Source organism: Tachysurus fulvidraco, chromosome 2 (assembly GCF_022655615.1).
Source record: "Tachysurus fulvidraco isolate hzauxx_2018 chromosome 2, HZAU_PFXX_2.0, whole genome shotgun sequence".
Classification (NCBI taxonomy): Eukaryota; Metazoa; Chordata; class Actinopteri; order Siluriformes; family Bagridae; genus Tachysurus; species Tachysurus fulvidraco.
In genome coordinates this window covers 25,339,214-25,356,513 of record NC_062519.1, presented here as the reverse complement: position 1 = coordinate 25,356,513, position 17,300 = coordinate 25,339,214, and the positions used below count along the sequence as shown (strand labels likewise).

At 39.0% G+C, this 17,300-nt stretch overlaps 3 protein-coding genes across 5 annotated transcripts; 2 read left to right on the top strand and 1 right to left on the bottom strand.

Annotated features, from left to right (window-relative positions):
- Positions 1-4,468: 4,468 nt before the first annotated feature.
- On the top strand, positions 4,469-7,511 carry c2h6orf120 (chromosome 2 C6orf120 homolog). 2 transcript variants are annotated; one of them, XM_027169760.2, is made up of 2 exons: positions 4,469-4,635; positions 6,426-7,511. In XM_027169760.2, exon 2 carries the CDS (start codon positions 6,465-6,467, stop codon positions 7,023-7,025), a length of 561 nt encoding a protein of 186 aa, XP_027025561.1. In that variant the 5' UTR covers positions 4,469-4,635; positions 6,426-6,464; the 3' UTR covers positions 7,026-7,511. The 2 variants fall into 2 exon arrangements, with proteins under 2 accessions (XP_027025561.1, XP_027025560.1); XM_027169759.2 differs by having other exon boundaries at positions 4,489-4,701.
- A 408-nt stretch (positions 7,512-7,919) lies between these two features.
- On the top strand, positions 7,920-10,573 carry mrpl4 (mitochondrial ribosomal protein L4). Its single transcript, XM_027169757.2, has 9 exons — positions 7,920-8,126; positions 8,317-8,398; positions 8,921-9,089; positions 9,252-9,303; positions 9,555-9,672; positions 9,796-9,902; positions 10,003-10,112; positions 10,204-10,277; positions 10,390-10,573. The coding sequence occupies exons 1-9, from the start codon at positions 8,079-8,081 to the stop codon at positions 10,533-10,535; spliced, it is 906 nt and encodes a 301-aa protein (XP_027025558.2). The 5' UTR covers positions 7,920-8,078; the 3' UTR covers positions 10,536-10,573.
- Positions 10,543-17,298, bottom strand: hyls1 (HYLS1 centriolar and ciliogenesis associated). 2 transcript variants are annotated; one of them, XM_027169756.2, is made up of 12 exons: positions 17,150-17,298; positions 16,615-16,728; positions 16,025-16,141; positions 15,854-15,927; positions 14,504-14,745; positions 14,170-14,225; positions 11,800-11,966; positions 11,621-11,666; positions 11,223-11,286; positions 11,026-11,107; positions 10,909-10,935; positions 10,543-10,821 (listed from the first exon to the last, which is right to left on the bottom strand). In XM_027169756.2, the coding sequence occupies exons 2-12, from the start codon at positions 16,712-16,714 to the stop codon at positions 10,690-10,692; spliced, it is 1,107 nt and encodes a 368-aa protein (XP_027025557.1). In that variant the 5' UTR covers positions 16,715-16,728; positions 17,150-17,298; the 3' UTR covers positions 10,543-10,689. The 2 variants fall into 2 exon arrangements, with proteins under 2 accessions (XP_027025557.1, XP_047659970.1); XM_047804014.1 differs by lacking the exons at positions 14,170-14,225; positions 14,504-14,745; positions 15,854-15,927; ... (1 more) ...; positions 16,615-16,728; positions 17,150-17,298 and adding an exon at positions 12,290-14,159.
- Between the last annotated feature and the right edge of the window lie 2 nt (positions 17,299-17,300).

Sequence of the window (17,300 nt, the reverse complement as noted above, 5' to 3'; positions counted from 1 at the left end):
ACAACAATAAACCTGTACCACCACCCCTGCCCATTTCTCATGGTGAGTGTGAGAAAGCATAGGCAGAGAATAAAGCAGCTGGTGTAGTGTACTGTAGTGTAGTGTAGTGTACTGTGGGGATATCCAGGTCTCTGTTAGCACAAGAAAATCAAAGGAGTAATGGGAAGCTAAAGCAGAGGTAAAATCAGCTTTCTTTACAGCAGACTGGCAATTCCAGAGCCCACTTACTGTTTGAGACTCACACAACAGAGGAGGGTAGAAGAGGTTACTGGAAATGTAACCACTGCTCTTAGACGAGAGCATCTGTGACAGTAAGAGTTGAGTACAGAAATGGGTTTGAGGCACATATCTGCAGTCAACCAAGAGCGAGATTTAAGATGTGGTTTGGTAGAATATATCAAACAGTACTAGACACTTATTTAAAAGGTGTTAGAGGGATACTTACAAACCATATAGCAAACAACGCTATAGAATATAAAAAAATTCAAATTACACAACTCCAGAACAAAGTGAGTTAAGCAGATAGTACACAAAAGTCAGGAACCTACTTTACCATAGGACAATATATTCAAATAAAGAGAGTTAAAGTTTCCTTCCCAGTCACCAGATCTGAATCCAACTGAACTGTGGTGAAACAGGAGATTCTCAGCATTAAAGTAGCTTTTGTCATTTCAACCATATATAGCTGTTGCACTACACAGTGAAATGAGACAATGTTTTTCCAGGATTCTTTTCTTCACATATCCAAACTGAGGACAGCTATGATACACTGCCTGGAGCAGGGAGGGATGAGGGTCTTGCTCACATGCCTAACAGTGGCAGCTGGGGCTTAAACCCCAAGCCTTCAATCAACAACCCAGAGCTCTAACCATTTGAATATTCCAGATTATTATGGGGCTGGTGTCAGAGCACAAGGTCAGCCATAGTACCGCACACCTGAAGCAGGTGAGGTTTATCCAATGTTGAGGCCTTTGCAGTTTGTGGGCTTGAAACACAAAAGACAATACACAAATATGTTGTATAGTACATGTGCAGAAATGTCCCATACACAATCCTTTTTATGTATTAAATGATCTTGAGTACTACAGTAGGTGTGATCTGCACTGTAACTGTAATTTGTGTATTAAAACGACGTGAATAAAATGTATACTTGAAAGGACAGTAGTGATGTTTACTATGTTTAATAGTATTTCTAAACTAGGTATAAAAGACTGAGTCCCGCTGTATCACTCAGGCTGCACTACAGCGTCTATTCACAGGCGCGATCCCACTACTGATCAGCACGGGGGATTTGACCTGCTCCGTTTCCGACCTGGGCCGGTTCTCCCCTCTTTAGGCGACCTGGTGCGCCCGAGCTCCCTCAGGAGCACCATATCGATACCGAACTTAGTGCGGACACCCGATCGACATAGTGCACTGCAGCCCAGAACCCCTGAGCTCAAGCGATCCGCCAGCCTCAGCCTCCCAGTAGCTTGGATTACAGGCACGCGCCACCGCGCCCGGCGAGAGCAGTACAGAGCTGCAGCGCTTTTAAACACAACACTGCTCTGCGCTACAGCCCTCTAGCGGACAGACTAGGAACTACACACACACCTCACTTTCCTTCTCGGTTCAGTGGGATTTGACTGAGCATTTAAAAGTTCTCAAATGAAAGACTTGTTCAGAATATACACGTTAGCACATAACGTGTGTTTTACTTTTAGTCGTCACATTTTTATTATTAATTGGATTAACCAGTTAGTTCTTATATTTTTTATGTATTCTATTTTTATGTAAAGTTTTTTTTTTTTTTAATTTGAAAACCTGGATGAGATTGATGACTGTAGTGTCATCTGCAAATTTCAGGAGCTTGACAGAGGGAGTGTTTAGAGGTGCAGTCATTTGTGTAGGGAGAGAAAAGCAGTGGGGAGAGAATGCAGCCCTGAGGAGCTCCAGTGCTGATGGTGTGGATGTTGGATGTGAGGTTTTACAGCCTCACTCAATGCTGCCTGTCTGTCAGGAAGCTGGTGATCCACTGACAGATGGAGGTGGCTACAGAGAGCTGTGTCAGTTTATTCAGGAGGGTACCGGGATGATGGTGTTGAAAGCTGACCTGAAGTCCACAAACAGGATCCTTTCATAAGTCCCTGGTTTGTCCTGATGTTGGAGGATGTAGTGCAGTCCCATGTTAATGTCTTTTTTTCCAGCTTTTGAAAGTAGTTTTGCTTTGCCACCCTTATGTCCTATTTAGTGTGTATTTGGCCTGTTTGTACAAGGCTTTATTTAGAAATCTAAAGTTGTAATTACAATTATTCTCCGATAAGAGTTAATGTAGTGGTGTTCGTCAGATACCGTTAAACACTGACATAAGATTAATATTATGGGTAAAATCAAGATTATTATTTAAAATGATAAATAACGTATAATTTTTGTTATGTTTATGGTCAATGTCTCCAAACCCATTGCAATTCAAGAGATTAAGGTGTGGGTGATATAAGATTTGTGTAATGAAATCTATAGCTGTGAATGAACCGTGTATGTTGAAGTTGGTTATTGTAAAAGACTGAGTCCCGCTGTATTACTCAGGCTGCACTACAGCGTCTATTCACAGGCGCGATCCCACTACTGATCAGCACGGGGGATTTGACCTGCTCCGTTTCCGACCTGGGCCGGTTCTCCCCTCCTTAGGCGACCTGGTGCGCCCGAGCTCCCTCAGGAGCACCATATCGATACCGAACTTAGTGCGGACACCCGATCGACATAGTGCACTGCAGCCCAGAACCCCTGAGCTCAAGCGATCCGCCAGCCTCAGCCTCCCAGTAGCTTGGATTACAGGCACGCGCCACCGCGCCCGGCGAGAGCAGTACAGAGCTGCAGCGCTTTTAAACACAACACTGCTCTAAGCTACATTGGATCACTAGGAACTAAATAAAACGTTAAGTTCCTTCTCGACTCTTTTTAGGTGACGTGAACACAGAGATGGCGTTTATATTTCAGATCGAATATTTTCCTTCGTTATAAATGTATAGGTTTGTTTTGTCGTGTACAGGGTTTTCAGTTTATTTTTAATTTTACACTTTGTCTAACGACATCCACATAGCTGAGATATACTGCACTGCAACAAAATCTGTTTAGATAAAGTTCAAATGGCTTAAATAAATGTAAATAAATAAATACATACATACATACATACATAAACATCACATTTATTGTCACCAGTCCTGACTGTCCAATTATTATATAATAATGGAACTCTGAATTATACACCATTATTACCTTTGTAATAAAAAGAGCAAATGGTAATAGTAATTAGTGTGTTTGAAGGCATGCAGTAGTTTAGTATTACACTTACTTATAACACATCCAGTTTACTGTATTAAAACAATTAAAACAATCAAATAACATAAAATTAAACAATTATAAAACTTTAGATAGTTTCATTTATCAAAACAAACAATAAATAAACACGTGTCTTCTTTCCCTCATTCAACATTAACCTACAATCAGATGTGGTCTGTAGCTACTAGCCTTATTGCTGACTAAATAGTAATTATAACCTTAAGATATACTGACAATAAACAGTCTTATGGGGTGTAAAACAATTGTATCAAGAATTAAAAATTGGTCATTATTGTAAACGCTACAAATAGCCATTCAACATTAATGCTAAATAATCACAAATTTACTTAGTCTTGTGGTTTAATTACAAAATTATTTTCCATTGTGTAGTTTTTTTTTTCATTTTATGTTGAGAGCTATGTTCTGTTCAAACAGCGCCTCCTACTGGTGGTGATTCTTTTTGTAGATATATAAAGTTGTAATTATTCACGTCCTCCAATAGAAGGCAATGTTGAGCTGATGGCTTTCAGCACCTCCAGAAAACACATGAAATGAATTAAAGACGAGAAAAACGAGTTTTATCGTTTAAATTGAAAATAAAACAAATATCAAATCGAATGTTGTATTTATCTACAGCGAAAACCTCATTGTATCCTGTCAAAGAGACTGTATTTGTGCATTTAGGAGCATTGCATAGAATGAATAATTTTGATCGGACATTATGCTGTAGTGATGAAAGTAGAATAAACAAAAGACTGAGTTCCGCTGTATCACTCAGGCTGCACTACAGCGTCTATTCACAGGCGCGATCCCACTACTGATCAGCACGGGGGATTTGACCTGCTCCGTTTCCGACCTGGGCCGGTTCTCCCCTCCTTAGGCGACCTGGTGCGCCCGAGCTCCCTCAGGAGCACCATATCGATACCGAACTTAGTGCGGACACCCGATCGACATAGTGCACTGCAGCCCAGAACCCCTGAGCTCAAACGATCCGCCAGCCTCTGCCTCCCAGCAGCTTGGATTACAGGCACGCGCCACCGCGCCCGGCGAGAGCAGTACAGAGCTGCAGCGCTTTTAAACACAACACTGCTCTGCGCTACAGCCCTCTAGCGGATAAACTAAGAACTACATCCATCTTACATTCCTTATAGACAACACCAGGCCGAAGAAAGATAAGAATTATTCACATAGATTTCAAACACTTTAGACATGTTTGGAGAATAAGAAACGATAACAGGTTTGTTTAATTAACATGAGGATTGTGGTGTACACCTGGAGGACGGCAGGTGGCAGTAAAGCGCCTGTGGTTTGTGAAAGGTATGAAGAAGAAGAAGAGAGAACTTCAGTAGCGCTGTTAGCAGGTTATTTTTTGACAATGCACTGGTAAGATTTAGGTTCTAAGTAATCAAAACCAATACTTTAAAACACGACGTTCATTCACGTAAAACCTAGTTGTGCTTATGAAACGAATTCCAGTTCTTTACGGATATCGAGCATGTCAGAATAGACTTACTGCTAGCCTCCTAGCTAACTAGCTTCAGTATAGCTAACCCTCGCGTGCCCTATGGAAGGCTTTTTTTTTTGTTTTTAACTATTTAGCTAAGTTCACTATGCTGGGGAGAATGATCTGGAACACAGTAAAGAGTTTTCTGTACAGTAACTTTGTGGCATAGTTATAAGCTGGTTAGTGCATTTAGCTTGTGCTCTTTCCTAATGTTACTAGAACCAATTTCTTATCAAAGTTATCTAAGTTTTTTTTTTGTTTGCTTTTTTGAGTTGATCTAGTTGTTAGTCTGTTTGAGTTGTCTTTTGAATGTAATGGGTTTTAATTCAAACCTTAATAAGTAAGTAAGCAAGCAGACCTGTTAGTGTTGTGAACTTAATCTTCACTTAACAATAGTTCCTAATTGAATTCTGGATTGTTATCTCTCAAGCTCAGAATAATATAAAACCAGTTAATCTTCCTCCATTTAGTAGTTTAAATCCCACACTTGAAATAATGATACTATATACACTTAGTGGTCGCTTTATGATGTTCACCTTTACTGCCCTGGTGAGCAGTTATTCAGTCAGCAGCACAGTGCATAAAATCACTCAGATACAAGTCAAGAGCTTCAGTTAATGTTCACATAAAACATGGGAAATGTGTTTTCAGTGACAGGGTGGTCATTTCCTTAACAAATCAAAAACATTGGCTTTAGACTTTGAAGGCATTTGCAGTAAAGCCCTTCTGTTGTATTTCTAACATCAGACAACTTGACAGTCTGGCTAAACCTCCTGACCAAAACCTCTGCACCAGTGTCAGTATACAGTTTATAGTCTGATTGCAGTTTTCTGCTAGACAAGCATGTCATTAACAGAGTTACATTGGGGACTTTCTCTGGCCTAAGAACCTGTGCCTCTTTCACACCAGACACCAAATAAGTCTAAAGTTTTTTTTTACCTTTTTACCAAAGGTTACTCCAGTGTGTTTAGCAAGCACTAGGGGTTAAAGGCTTTAATTATGTTCTCACACTATCAAAACAAACAGCCTCCTGTTATTTATTCCATCTGGTGTTCACCTATGCCCCTGATTCCTATTCTTGGCTGACAAGAAATAAGTAAAACCCAGTTTGTTCTGCTGTTATTTGTTGTCCTCCTGTGTTTTGAGATGCTTTTCTGCTCACCACAAATGTAGAGTAGTTGTTTGTGTTACTGCAGGCTTCTTGTTGGCACAAACAAGTCGTTTTTTCTTCTCTGACCAATTTTAACAAAACAAAGGATTTCAGCTCATACAATTGTTTTATACTGAAAGATTTGAGTGTAATAAAGATTTGAGTGTAAAAATCCCAGGAGATCGATGAGTTTTTGAAATAATCAAGCCAGCATGTCGGGCAAAAGCAACCATGATTTAATTTTTCCACCTTCAATTAGAAAGTTCCATGATTGTACAGTTATTTCTAATAAATTGGCAAATGAGGGTATAAATATTTTTAAATTAAATATTCTGAACATACAGAAGACTATAGTATCTGTGTTTGCAACCTAAGAAAGCCATTATACTAGATCTGTTTGTGCCCTTTTATCTCTTTTGTATGAGCAAAAAATGTATTCCCATGTCTTTACAGGACAGCTGCAGATATGTTTGGTGGCTGGCAGCAGTGACCATGCTGTGTTTCCGTATTCCGTTTTTGTTGGTACTCCTCTCTCAGGTTCAAGAATCCATCCAGGTCTCTGAGGATTTCTTAGTGCCTGATGAATGGATTCTGCTTCATGTTGTTCAAGGCCACATTGGTGCAGGAAACTACAGCTACCTGCGGCTCAACCATGACGGACGCATCATCCTTCACATGCTCAGCCTCAAAGGTGATGCTGACCTCTATGTCTCCGACAAGACTCTGCATCCGGACTTCGATACCTACAAGCTCCAGTCTGCCACCTGTGGCCACGATGTGGTCGTGGTTCCAGACGACTTTGTTAGACCGGTGGGCATCGGGATCTATGGGCATCCCTCTCACCTGGAGAGCGAGTTTGAGATGAGGGTGTTTTACGATCAGACCGCTTTAGCCGAAGACCTGTTTCTAAAGGATTCTTATTCTCCAGAGCAGAATCACGAACAGCCCAAATACCCACAGCCGGGTAACGGAGAGGAATTTGAGGAAGAAGAGCCCATCCTGTGGACCATTCTCATTGGGATCCTGAAGATAATACTTGAAATTTTGTTTTGATTATTGATGTGATTTTTGGCATTAGGATTAGCTTCGTAGAAAAAAGCATTGAAATGTATGTGGCCAAAATAAAAAGCACTGGAGGGATTTTTTTTTTCTCTTTTGGTACCAGGTTAAATGTTGATTCTAGACTTAAATCCTTGAGTCTTAATTATCATAACAAACAGAACATACAATCTGTACTCATGTTTTCCCCTTGATCACATGCAAATGGTAGTTTTACTGTAAATGTAAGTGAAATGAGGTTCATATTTTTGACTGTAATTAATTTTCGGTTGCATTACTAATATAGTAATGATTGTTTGAATCTGCTGAGGTTCTGAGCTCTATGCAATCACCCAAATCAGCTTTTGGAAAGAATAACAACTGTGCCTTTCATCAGAGTCCTTTCCTTCAGAAATGGAGAGGCGTACTATGATGCAACCATAAAGTTTGTAACATTTTCAAATAAAGTTAGTCACTTGTGCACACTGCACTCTCTCTTTATAAGTCAGGTTTCCGTTGTTGTAACTAGCAAATTAAAGTAAATAATATGTAGGAATTTCAGAAATGACATCAAGGTGAGAATATTTATTAGTAGTGGTCACTGAATTTGCAGATAAATTATCAGTGTATGCATTTAATGATGTGTTATAGGTAATATAATTATACATATATGTATAACATAAATTCCTAAAATCTGAATACAACAAAATTGCAAAACATATTTCTTCTTTTCTTGGAAGGTTCTGAACAGATAGAATCTATATCCAAAACACAGCAGAATGAAATATAACCAAGAAATACTTTATTAATACATAAACTAAAATGAGAATACTAGTAAAAGGGAAATTTACAGAAAAAAAGCGCCATATCAAACGATATAATGAGACAACTTTACGTTTTGATTTCTGCAGAATCTTTAAGAGCTCCTGTCTAATGGAGAGATGTGTTCATGCCACTACGTCATATGTCTGCGACGGCGCACGCCGTACGACCTTCTAACAGAAGCTTTGACAGTACAATGTGGTGTTGATTAGAGCTTGTTTGGTCGTGTTTACTTGGCCAGAAATCATGTTTCGTGTTACTTGGACACTGTGTACCAGGGGCATCACTACACGGGTAAGTAAATGTGTTGATAACGCTAATTACCCTAGCATGAAGCTAATAACGTTAGCTAAGCTAGCACAAAACATTGTAGCTGACTGACTTCACTTTTGTGTATTTGTCTCGGATAACATGCTATTATTATTACTACACAAACACTGTATTAGCTTTACAGCTGACTGCTTTGTTTTTCCCCCCAAACCAGCTGATTTCCTCTTTATCCGGAGAAAGTTTTCTTCCGTCAAATTTACGTCTCCCATCAAATCTAATAGGGGCTCCGAAACAAAGTAAGATGCTCAGACATTACACCGAACATATACTCTGTTATTTTAGTATCTAGCTTGTGCAATTGACGCTTTTTACGTGTGTAAAAAGCGTTGGTTTGGGTTAAAACTGGTTATAAAGTCTTACCCATGAGCCATATGGGATATCTAACTGGTGTAAGGACATCAGGACAGTCCTGATGAAACAAGGGATGTTACAGTATGAAGGTGTTATTGGTGCAAAACAACCGAGCATCTGCTAGTGTGGAATTTGTAGTTGTAAAAATAAGTCACACGTGGATCCTCAGTAAGTTTGAGGTACACAATTTTGTTTGCAGGTGAACAAATCCTATTCTACAAACTGCAACTTAATAAACTCATCTTTGCAACACACACGTTTGTCACAGCTGCAGCAATAAATATAGTTCAACACATTCACACACCTGTATAAAAAATGTGAAGTCAAATTTTACAAATCATTGTCAATTCATGCAAGTTTTACTGCACATCAGGAACTATAAATGCTTGAATCTGCTGATTTTTTAGAGGCAATCCTTCCCACCGGTTCTGATCTTCAAGTCCTGCGGAGATGTGATGATGATATTCCAGCTCATCTCGCACCTGTTCAGACATGGCTGCACTCTTTAGGAAGTTATGACAGCGAGCCGTTGGGGGTCGTTGATCTCCATCCTGATGTGTTTTCTGTGCCGGTCAGGTAATTTACTGCACTGATGTATAAAATGCATCCATCAGCTGGAGAAATGATTTTATCATATAATATTATAACACATACAACATGCCCAATAATATAGTAACATCAGGAAGATGGAGATTAAGATTTCTTTGCGTTTGTTTTCTCTTTAATTTTATGAGCAAGGCTCGACATACTCCATGAAGTGGAGGTCTGGCAGAGGAATTTCAAAAGAATTGTAAGTAGCCATAAATTTGTCATTTAGTATTAATATTAAGCTCTCCAGTTTTGTATTGTCTAGGAATGAATTTCCTGGTCAAAAAAATTGTAGGCCTTTATATGACACCATATGTGCATTCAGACCGATAACTATCTTATAGTACTGCATTAGACAGAAGACATTTACAGAGTCTGTTATTTGTTCATCATGCAGTAGCATTATTGCAGCAGTAGTGAATGCAATCATATGTTTCTGATTATAATCTGTAGAGCTCTGCCAGTGTGAAGAGCAGGGCAGAGGTCAGAGGAGGAGGCAGAAAGCCCTGGAAGCAGAAGGGAAGCGGACGAGCTCGGCATGGAAGCATTCGCTCCCCGTTATGGAAAGGAGGTAAGAATAAACTGGAACAGATATGGCTTCACAGATACAGAATCATAAATACAGTCTAGTAGCTCAGTATTCTGTTGCATTATATAATTGTCTCATTGTTTATAAAGGGTCATTTCTTTTTAGGTGGAGTATCTCATGGTCCAAGAGGACCAACCAGTTATTATTACATGCTGCCTATGAAGGTGCGTGTACAAGGACTGAAAATTGCATTGACTGCTAAACTTGTACAGGTAACTGACAATAGTCTGATCATTACATTATTTCTGGTTAAGAGGAAAAATAGTGAAATATCATGTGTGCGTTTTAGCGTTAAAATTATTATCATCCTAGGATTACCTTCATGTTATTGACACGTTGGAGATTCCTACTTCAGACCCGCAGTATCTAGAGGAACTGGTGAAACACAGGCAGTGGGGGGATTCGGTCCTGATTGTGGATGTGTAAGTATATTTCACAATGCATTTATGCAACATTCCATGGACCATTTCTCAGTCCCTTTCACAAATGATTTTTTTTTTAAACCTTATTCAGAGGAGAGGACTTCTCTCCCAACATTCTACAGGCCACGGCAAACTTGAAGACTATAAATATCATTCCAGCCATAGGTAAGTCGAGGATGCTTCCTTTTGCAAAAGGTTACAAATGCAGATTTGTGGTTCTCCTATTGTCATTTGACAATTAACTTTTAAACAGTTTCCTCAAATTTCTCTTTTACAGGCCTGAACGTTCACAGCATGTTGAAACACGAAAGTCTGGTCCTCACGCTTGAGGCTGTGAAGTTTCTAGAAAAGAAGCTGCTGTGGCACGACTCTCGCTTCACACAGCTCTACCCTTTCAAACTGCCCTATAGTGACATGCCATGAACTTCAGTCTATTAAAAAACACATTTATTTCATAAACACTAATGTGTGTCATTAAATTCATCATTCTACTCACAGGACAGAGGAAACATGCATTAATAAATAGATACTGTCACAATATATGTGGCATGCACGTTAGTCATTCGCTTAAGCCACGCTACATGTAGGTTACTTTTGTAGGAATGGTGCCGTTTGCTAAATCATGTCGTATTTCCCATCGTAAAGCAGAACGCTTCTTCTCTGTAGGCACCACGTATGTATTTGGGACATATGTTCTCTGAGGCTTTGGCTGTAACACAAAAGAAGTTATTTTTTACAAATTTACATTCTGGAGGTGGATAATAACAGCAATTCTGTTATAGAAATATGAACTCACAGGTGGAGGTTGATAAGCGAGTTGTTCCTGGAGATTAGAAAGAGTGTTAGTCACATGATCACAGACTAATTTATTTTTATACATACTATATATAAATAACTATATAAATGGAAGTACCCTGATGGCCCAGTGTAGCTCGTTTCTGCGTTTCTCTCCAGGGGCCTTAAACATCTCCCAATCCTGCTTGTACTGGAAATACCTGAGTGGAAAGAGGATTTTTTTTTAAACCATAAGACCAATAGATGCTAAAACACCTGCAAACAAAGAGTAAATGTGTTTTAAAACAAACAAACAAAAAAAACAAAACAACATACTTTGCAACAGGATCTGTTTTTTTCAGGTTCCTTGTGTGGGGGTGATCCATAAGTGGGCGAATAACTAAGACACAATTGTTAATAATTATATTAGGCTAAAACAAAAAGTGAATTTAACAGGTAATTAGTTTCAAAATACGTAAACTGTGTGTGTGTGTGTGTGTATATATATATACACACACACACACACACACACACACACACACGTGTACACACAATACTACAAATACATAACTTTACAAACAGTACATGAAATACAAAGTATTTTTGCAACCATCTTCACTTAATTTGTTTACTTGTTATTGTTATTATCAGATTTATTTTATTTACTGTACAATTTAAATCAATTACAGACTCAAACTTATTAGAGAGGATTTAAGAGTAAATTAAAAACTTACAGGATTTGGGACGAGGTCTGAGGTCATTCTCACTGCGCGATCTTGTCTAATAAATACAACAAAGAGGATTCATCACTAACAGTGTGACAAAACTTGTAAAATTGCACCATCAATCCAGAACCGTGGCATAATCAACCTTGATGTTGCAGGACGATTTGATAGTGGGTAACTGTACTGACCATGCCTTTGAGGTAGGCCTGAAAAGCACTGGGAAGTTCGTCTGATGTGGAACTGTGTCTGTCACTGTAGCTGCTGGTCTCCTCACTTTCAGAGTACTGTTCATGTCGCTGGTGCAGAACTGACACATGTAGTTGTGCTAAGCGCTCTTCCAGCTCACTTACTGGCTCTATAGTGAGAGAGTGAGAGAGAGTTCATTGACAGCAGATGCCATTAAACCAGTCCTAATACTTCAGAATAGAACAGACTTAATTTTATGGCCCCCAAAAATGTAACTCTAATTGAAGGATCTTCAGTAAAGGGCAGAGGCCTGAATAACATTGATCTAACCACATCAACTGGTCCCAAGGTGGAAGGCCGATACATCAGCAATAAGAAATGATTAGAGAATCACTGTGACTGAAACTGATATACATTTATGAAGATCTTGATTAACTGAAGCTCAACCAATCCTAAAAGAACTTAACGGTTAAGTTCAGAAAAGTTACCTACGTCCAAATAGCTGTGACTTCACTTGCTTTGTTGTCCTGAAACCTTCCTTTGCATGTCCATCTTCAGTTCTGTGATCTTGAATTGTCGTCATACATTTATTAAATCTTGTATCAAATGCATCATTGCTGCACATAGGAAACGTTTCATGGTCTTTATGGTCTTCGCTGTTAAATGCCACATTTTGCTCTTTTGTGCCAGTGACCAGGTGATAAACATTAGTTGTGGCTTTCTCTTCGCTAGCAGGAAGATCAACCCTTTCTGCAAAAAGAGGAATTCTTTGGGAATCCTCAGAGCAAAGAGTAATAGATCTCAATCTGTTCTCATATGTTGTGCATTGAACAATGTCAGTGCATTTATACACAGAGCTATCATTGGGAATAAGAGAATCAAAAGGGGTCCAGTCGCCTCTGTTTGGTGACACTGGAGGACTTTGTTGCTCAGCCATGTCTGAAGAAAGCCAGTCTTGATACCAGGACAGATTGGGGTCATCTTGAGGGTATTCAGGGTCTAACTCCAATTCAAACAGACTGCAATCATTTCTAACATCCAGGTCATCTTTAGGCGAGTCTGCTTTATAGGTTCCATAACCAGAAGTGAAATTGCTTGCTGTAAGGCTGCTCATGCTACCATGGTAATCCTCATCATACCCTCCAGTTTCATATGGATCAGGACTGTACTTCAAAATTTGCTCAGCAGAGCCGTTGTTTTCTCTGTGCTTGGTGTACTCTTGGTCAGCTTCATCAGTGCTTTCTACATTTAACAATACTGCATTCTCTGAATGTTGTTCAGCCATAAATGAAATTCTTCTTTTGGGGTATAGCTCCATCTTATACGTCGGTCCTCCTTCCGAGCACGTGTGTCCGTCATTCCTCACCGGTTTGCTCTCATCATCTTGGTACATGAAAAATGTTTTCCATTTATCATCTCTCTCTAATTTGTCGCCTTCTAGTTCATCGCGCTTTGTTACACCCTGGCTCGACTCGCTAACAAAATACTCGATTTCCTCATCGCTCTCCAGATCACTGCTTTCAGACTCCTCCTCCAAACTCACGTTCTTGTCACGAACAAAACATTTGCTTTGTCCTCCCTTGTTGTTTTCATTCACTTCTTTGTCAGCGTCACATTCTTCCTCTTTACTTCCAGCTTCTTCATTTCCAGCTTCCTCAAATTCAGCACACAAGTTCTCAGTCATCAGCTGTTGACTGTCGGACCTTTCTTCTCCAGCACAACCATCCTTGATATAATCTTCACTCTTCTCAGCTTTAGTTCCTGATTTACAAGTTTTTCTCTTCTCCACATTTTCTTTTCCTGGACTTTTCACACTGCATTCATTATGCTGACTCACCTGTTTACCGGTCAGTTTCCCAGAGTCCTTGTGTTTACTTTGCTCCTTAACATAATATTGCGCATCACCTTTCTTTATGAGGTCATTCAGCTTTTCTACAGTCTGCTCATTTACACGGTCGTCTTTCACACACCGGTTGTCTTCTTTGCTAACTTCCGGCTTGTCGATTCCAAGCTCTGTCTCAATCCCGTCATTGTTTACACAAAACTCTCCCAGATCTTCACTTTCCTGGTCAGTCCAGAAAGAGGAGGATAGAGATTCACTGTCCTGTTCATATATATTTTCCAAGTAAGCTTTATACATTCTGAGGTTTCCCTAATACTGAATTCAAGTAGAATATCAGTCCATTCACTGAGCTCTGGCAGACGGCTGATAAAGAGGTGGAGTGACTGTAAGAAGATTAGCGCTGATACCCAAGATCTCCATATTGAAGAGATTCTAGATCTATGGCACCACATGGTGGTGGCAAGACTACATGGCATTGACAGAGTACACACAAATACACACAGGTAGTTCTAAACACTGCTAAACTTACCAGAGTCTTCACTGTATGTAGACTCATCACACACATGAGAATGTCCCCTATGCTTCCTAGAAGGAAAAATATCTGAATGATTTAGCTGAAAAGTCCCTCACACGCAAAACATTTCACAATGTTGCTCATTGTCTAGGCCTAATCTGAAACAGGGTTCACTGTAATTAAATGTTCTTTATATATTAAGGATGTCCTAACTTTTGCACCGCATGTGGATAGTATACAAAGAGACCATGTACGTGAATGATCCAAGATATATTATTCATAATACTTGAACTATTTTAATTCAAATGCACATTCTCGCTCTATTGTCTTCAGAGATCGGAAGACTTACCTAAGCACTTTTCTCTTCAGAGCTGGTTTTATGTTCGTGTGAATATCTTGCTGGGTCCTCATGGGTTCACTGGCACCCAGGACTGAATGGTAAATGTCACAGGACGCATCCTCGACCTCAAGCCTGCTAGGAGCTGTAGTGGGTCTGATGTATCTAGGAGCCACTGAGTGCTTTATGTAGGAGTCACCAGGCCCCAGGTTCACAATGTCACAGTTTTCATCAAGAAATGTTGAGGTCAGAACCTAGAACATAGGCATAAAGCAATAGAGTTAAGAAATATTTCATTGTTTGGTGTATTGAACATGTACTCTGGGTATTGTGAATTCATCTATGTATGTGCTCACAAAGACTTTTTTGGCACAAAACATACAAGTAACCAAGGGGAGAAGCACAATTGATTTTTAAATTATTTGTATTTTGTGCTAACCTGACAGCCTTGAACCAAAATTATAGATTATTATTGTTTATAGATTAGTCCCTGAGGCCATCCTTAAAAATATTTTGGTTTGCAGTAACAGTAAAAAATAAAAAAAAAGCACAATTTTGATGACGATGATTACGTAGGTATGACTTTAAACAAATTAGCACATCGTGACGTCACTGACGGGGTCTTCAACCAATGCCTTCGGACGCATCATCGCAAACCATTTTGATGCTGGACAGTTTTTCCAAAACTTCGTGCCAAGTTAAAGCGGTGTCGAGCTGTTTTAATGATTTTTTTAGATGTATTATGGTGCCCGAACCCGTTAATATTATTTTATTGCTTTTGTATTAGTTGTTTGAAGAGAAAAAAAAATTGGTCGGTCTTAACGCAAATTTACAACCGGCAAGTCGGTCGGACTATAAAAATAAAAAATTGAGTCTGTCCTAAATTGACAGGGTCGGTCGGGTTACGGCAAACAAGAATATTTTTAAGGATGGCCTGATATAGGCTTTTGAAATACTGATTTCTCCCTGCTCAATATTTACCATAAAATATATATATATATTTTTTATAAAACTGAATTACCCAGAACCGATAGCTGTTTAGCTTTGTTCTGAATTTCTTTGCGATTTGCGCTTCACATGCTTTATGACATGAGCTTATTAACACTGCAAATGAGACTCTATATATTATTGTACATAACAAAACCATGGATAACCATGTGGATATCAGCACAATTACTGTTAGCTAAATATGATATACAAACAACATAAGATAGTGGGGCTTCCAGGCAGCATCAGCATTTATATAAACAGATATAAACAGATTATATATCTGTTTATATACTTGCTTTTGAGTTTCAGGGGACATGATGACAGTGTTTGCATTAAACAGCCCTTGTAAACAAAGCTTTAGTAAGCCCATACCTGTCTGTGCTGATCTGCTGTCCCATTACCAGAGTAAATAGAGTTGTATTTGGAAGCAGCACTGGGTACCTGGACTAAATATCCAAAAAAAAAAGTTTCAAAATCTGTGATATACAGCAACATGAAAGGCATCAACTTCACAGAGTTTTTTTTAGAGATGTAAACACCAACCTTTCTCTTTAATAAATGCTGGTGGACTCTTGCATGAACTGCTGTGAGACTTTGGGGAACTCCACTCAGCCGAAGTGCTGCTCTTGGACTTTTCATGATAAATCAGCAAGTCAAGATCTGTTATTATGTAATGATAAGATGGACTATGAATAGGATGGACACACATCACACAGTCTTACCCATAAGAGTAACATTATCATATACTTCAAGATGATAACATTTTGACGTACAATCACATAGCTAGTAGGGCCCTCAATTGTGCATGTCACCTAAACACACAAGGATCACAATCACGTACACAGTCTCTTCTGTAATAGCAGGTAAAATTGAATAATAGGAGCTTTCAGAATATACAAGAATATAGCTTTCGATATGTCAATCAGTATCCAGTCTCTCTTCAGATAGATAAACAGGAACAGAAGAAAAAATTCCCCTCCTTGGTTTAATGAAAACTCTTATAAATCCCTTACAGCCTCATGTGTGAATCTCAGCACATGAGAGTGTAGTTAAAGGTGACTTTTAGCTTCCACCATTCCCAGATTCACACATCATGATGTTTTCATTCTAAAGAAATAAACATTAACATTCACCTCGTTTGAATTCACGCAGCCTTTGTTTTGTTATGTTGCCAAATCCAAGCACAGCTAATTGTTCCTGAATTTCTTCCTCTGAAAAGTCCAGATTTTCCATAACCTATAAAAGAACTAAAAAACAAAAAACAACACATCATAGAAAGGAAACAATCGTAGGAATGAACATTAGAATAATGCAGAGTTGTAGATGCCTAACTTATGGTGTATGTCTTTATACAAACAGGTTAAACGTCCCCAGTCTATACCCACTGTTCTGGAAATCAAATATTGTTACCAATATTTCAGTAAAAAGATTCATATTTGGAATGTTTTGCTGTGATAATGAAGTATTAGTTTTTATTTATCAAAGTGTCCCTTTCTGCATAATATATAGAAAGGATGCTAAAGCTAACAACACCACCGACATAATAAGCTAGATTGTACCTTGTTTTTATGAGCTTTTTTGGTGTTTACATCTCTTTAATAAAACAAACAATCTGGCAAACAATTGTTATTTAAAACCACACAAAAGAATCGGGTCCATTATTATTACCTTTTCGTCCAGCAATCTGTTTCCTCTAAGCGTCAAGACAACAGTAAGGCAGTTACAAAAAGCTTTGAAAATGACGCCCTTCTTTCAAACCACAGCCAAGATAGAAAACTAGTTTCGGGAAACAGCGCCCCCTACATGACTGGAGACACAC

Coding starts and splice junctions, on each gene's coding strand:
- c2h6orf120 (XM_027169760.2), top strand. CDS start 6,465: ATGCTGTGTTTCCGTATTCCGTTTTTGTTGGTACTCCTCTCTCAGGTT.
- mrpl4 (XM_027169757.2), top strand. CDS start 8,079: ATGTTTCGTGTTACTTGGACACTGTGTACCAGGGGCATCACTACACGG. Junction 8,399..8,920: donor AATAGGGGCTCCGAAACAAA/GTAAGATGCTCA, acceptor CTGATTTTTTAG/AGGCAATCCTTCCCACCGGT. Junction 10,113..10,203: donor TCGGTCCTGATTGTGGATGT/GTAAGTATATTT, acceptor AACCTTATTCAG/AGGAGAGGACTTCTCTCCCA.
- hyls1 (XM_047804014.1), bottom strand. CDS start 13,937: ATGTATAAAGCTTACTTGGAAAATATATATGAACAGGACAGTGAATCT. Junction 11,667..11,799: donor AGGCCTACCTCAAAGGCATG/GTCAGTACAGTT, acceptor TGTATTTATTAG/ACAAGATCGCGCAGTGAGAA. Junction 11,287..11,620: donor CAGACCTCGTCCCAAATCCT/GTAAGTTTTTAA, acceptor ATTGTGTCTTAG/TTATTCGCCCACTTATGGAT.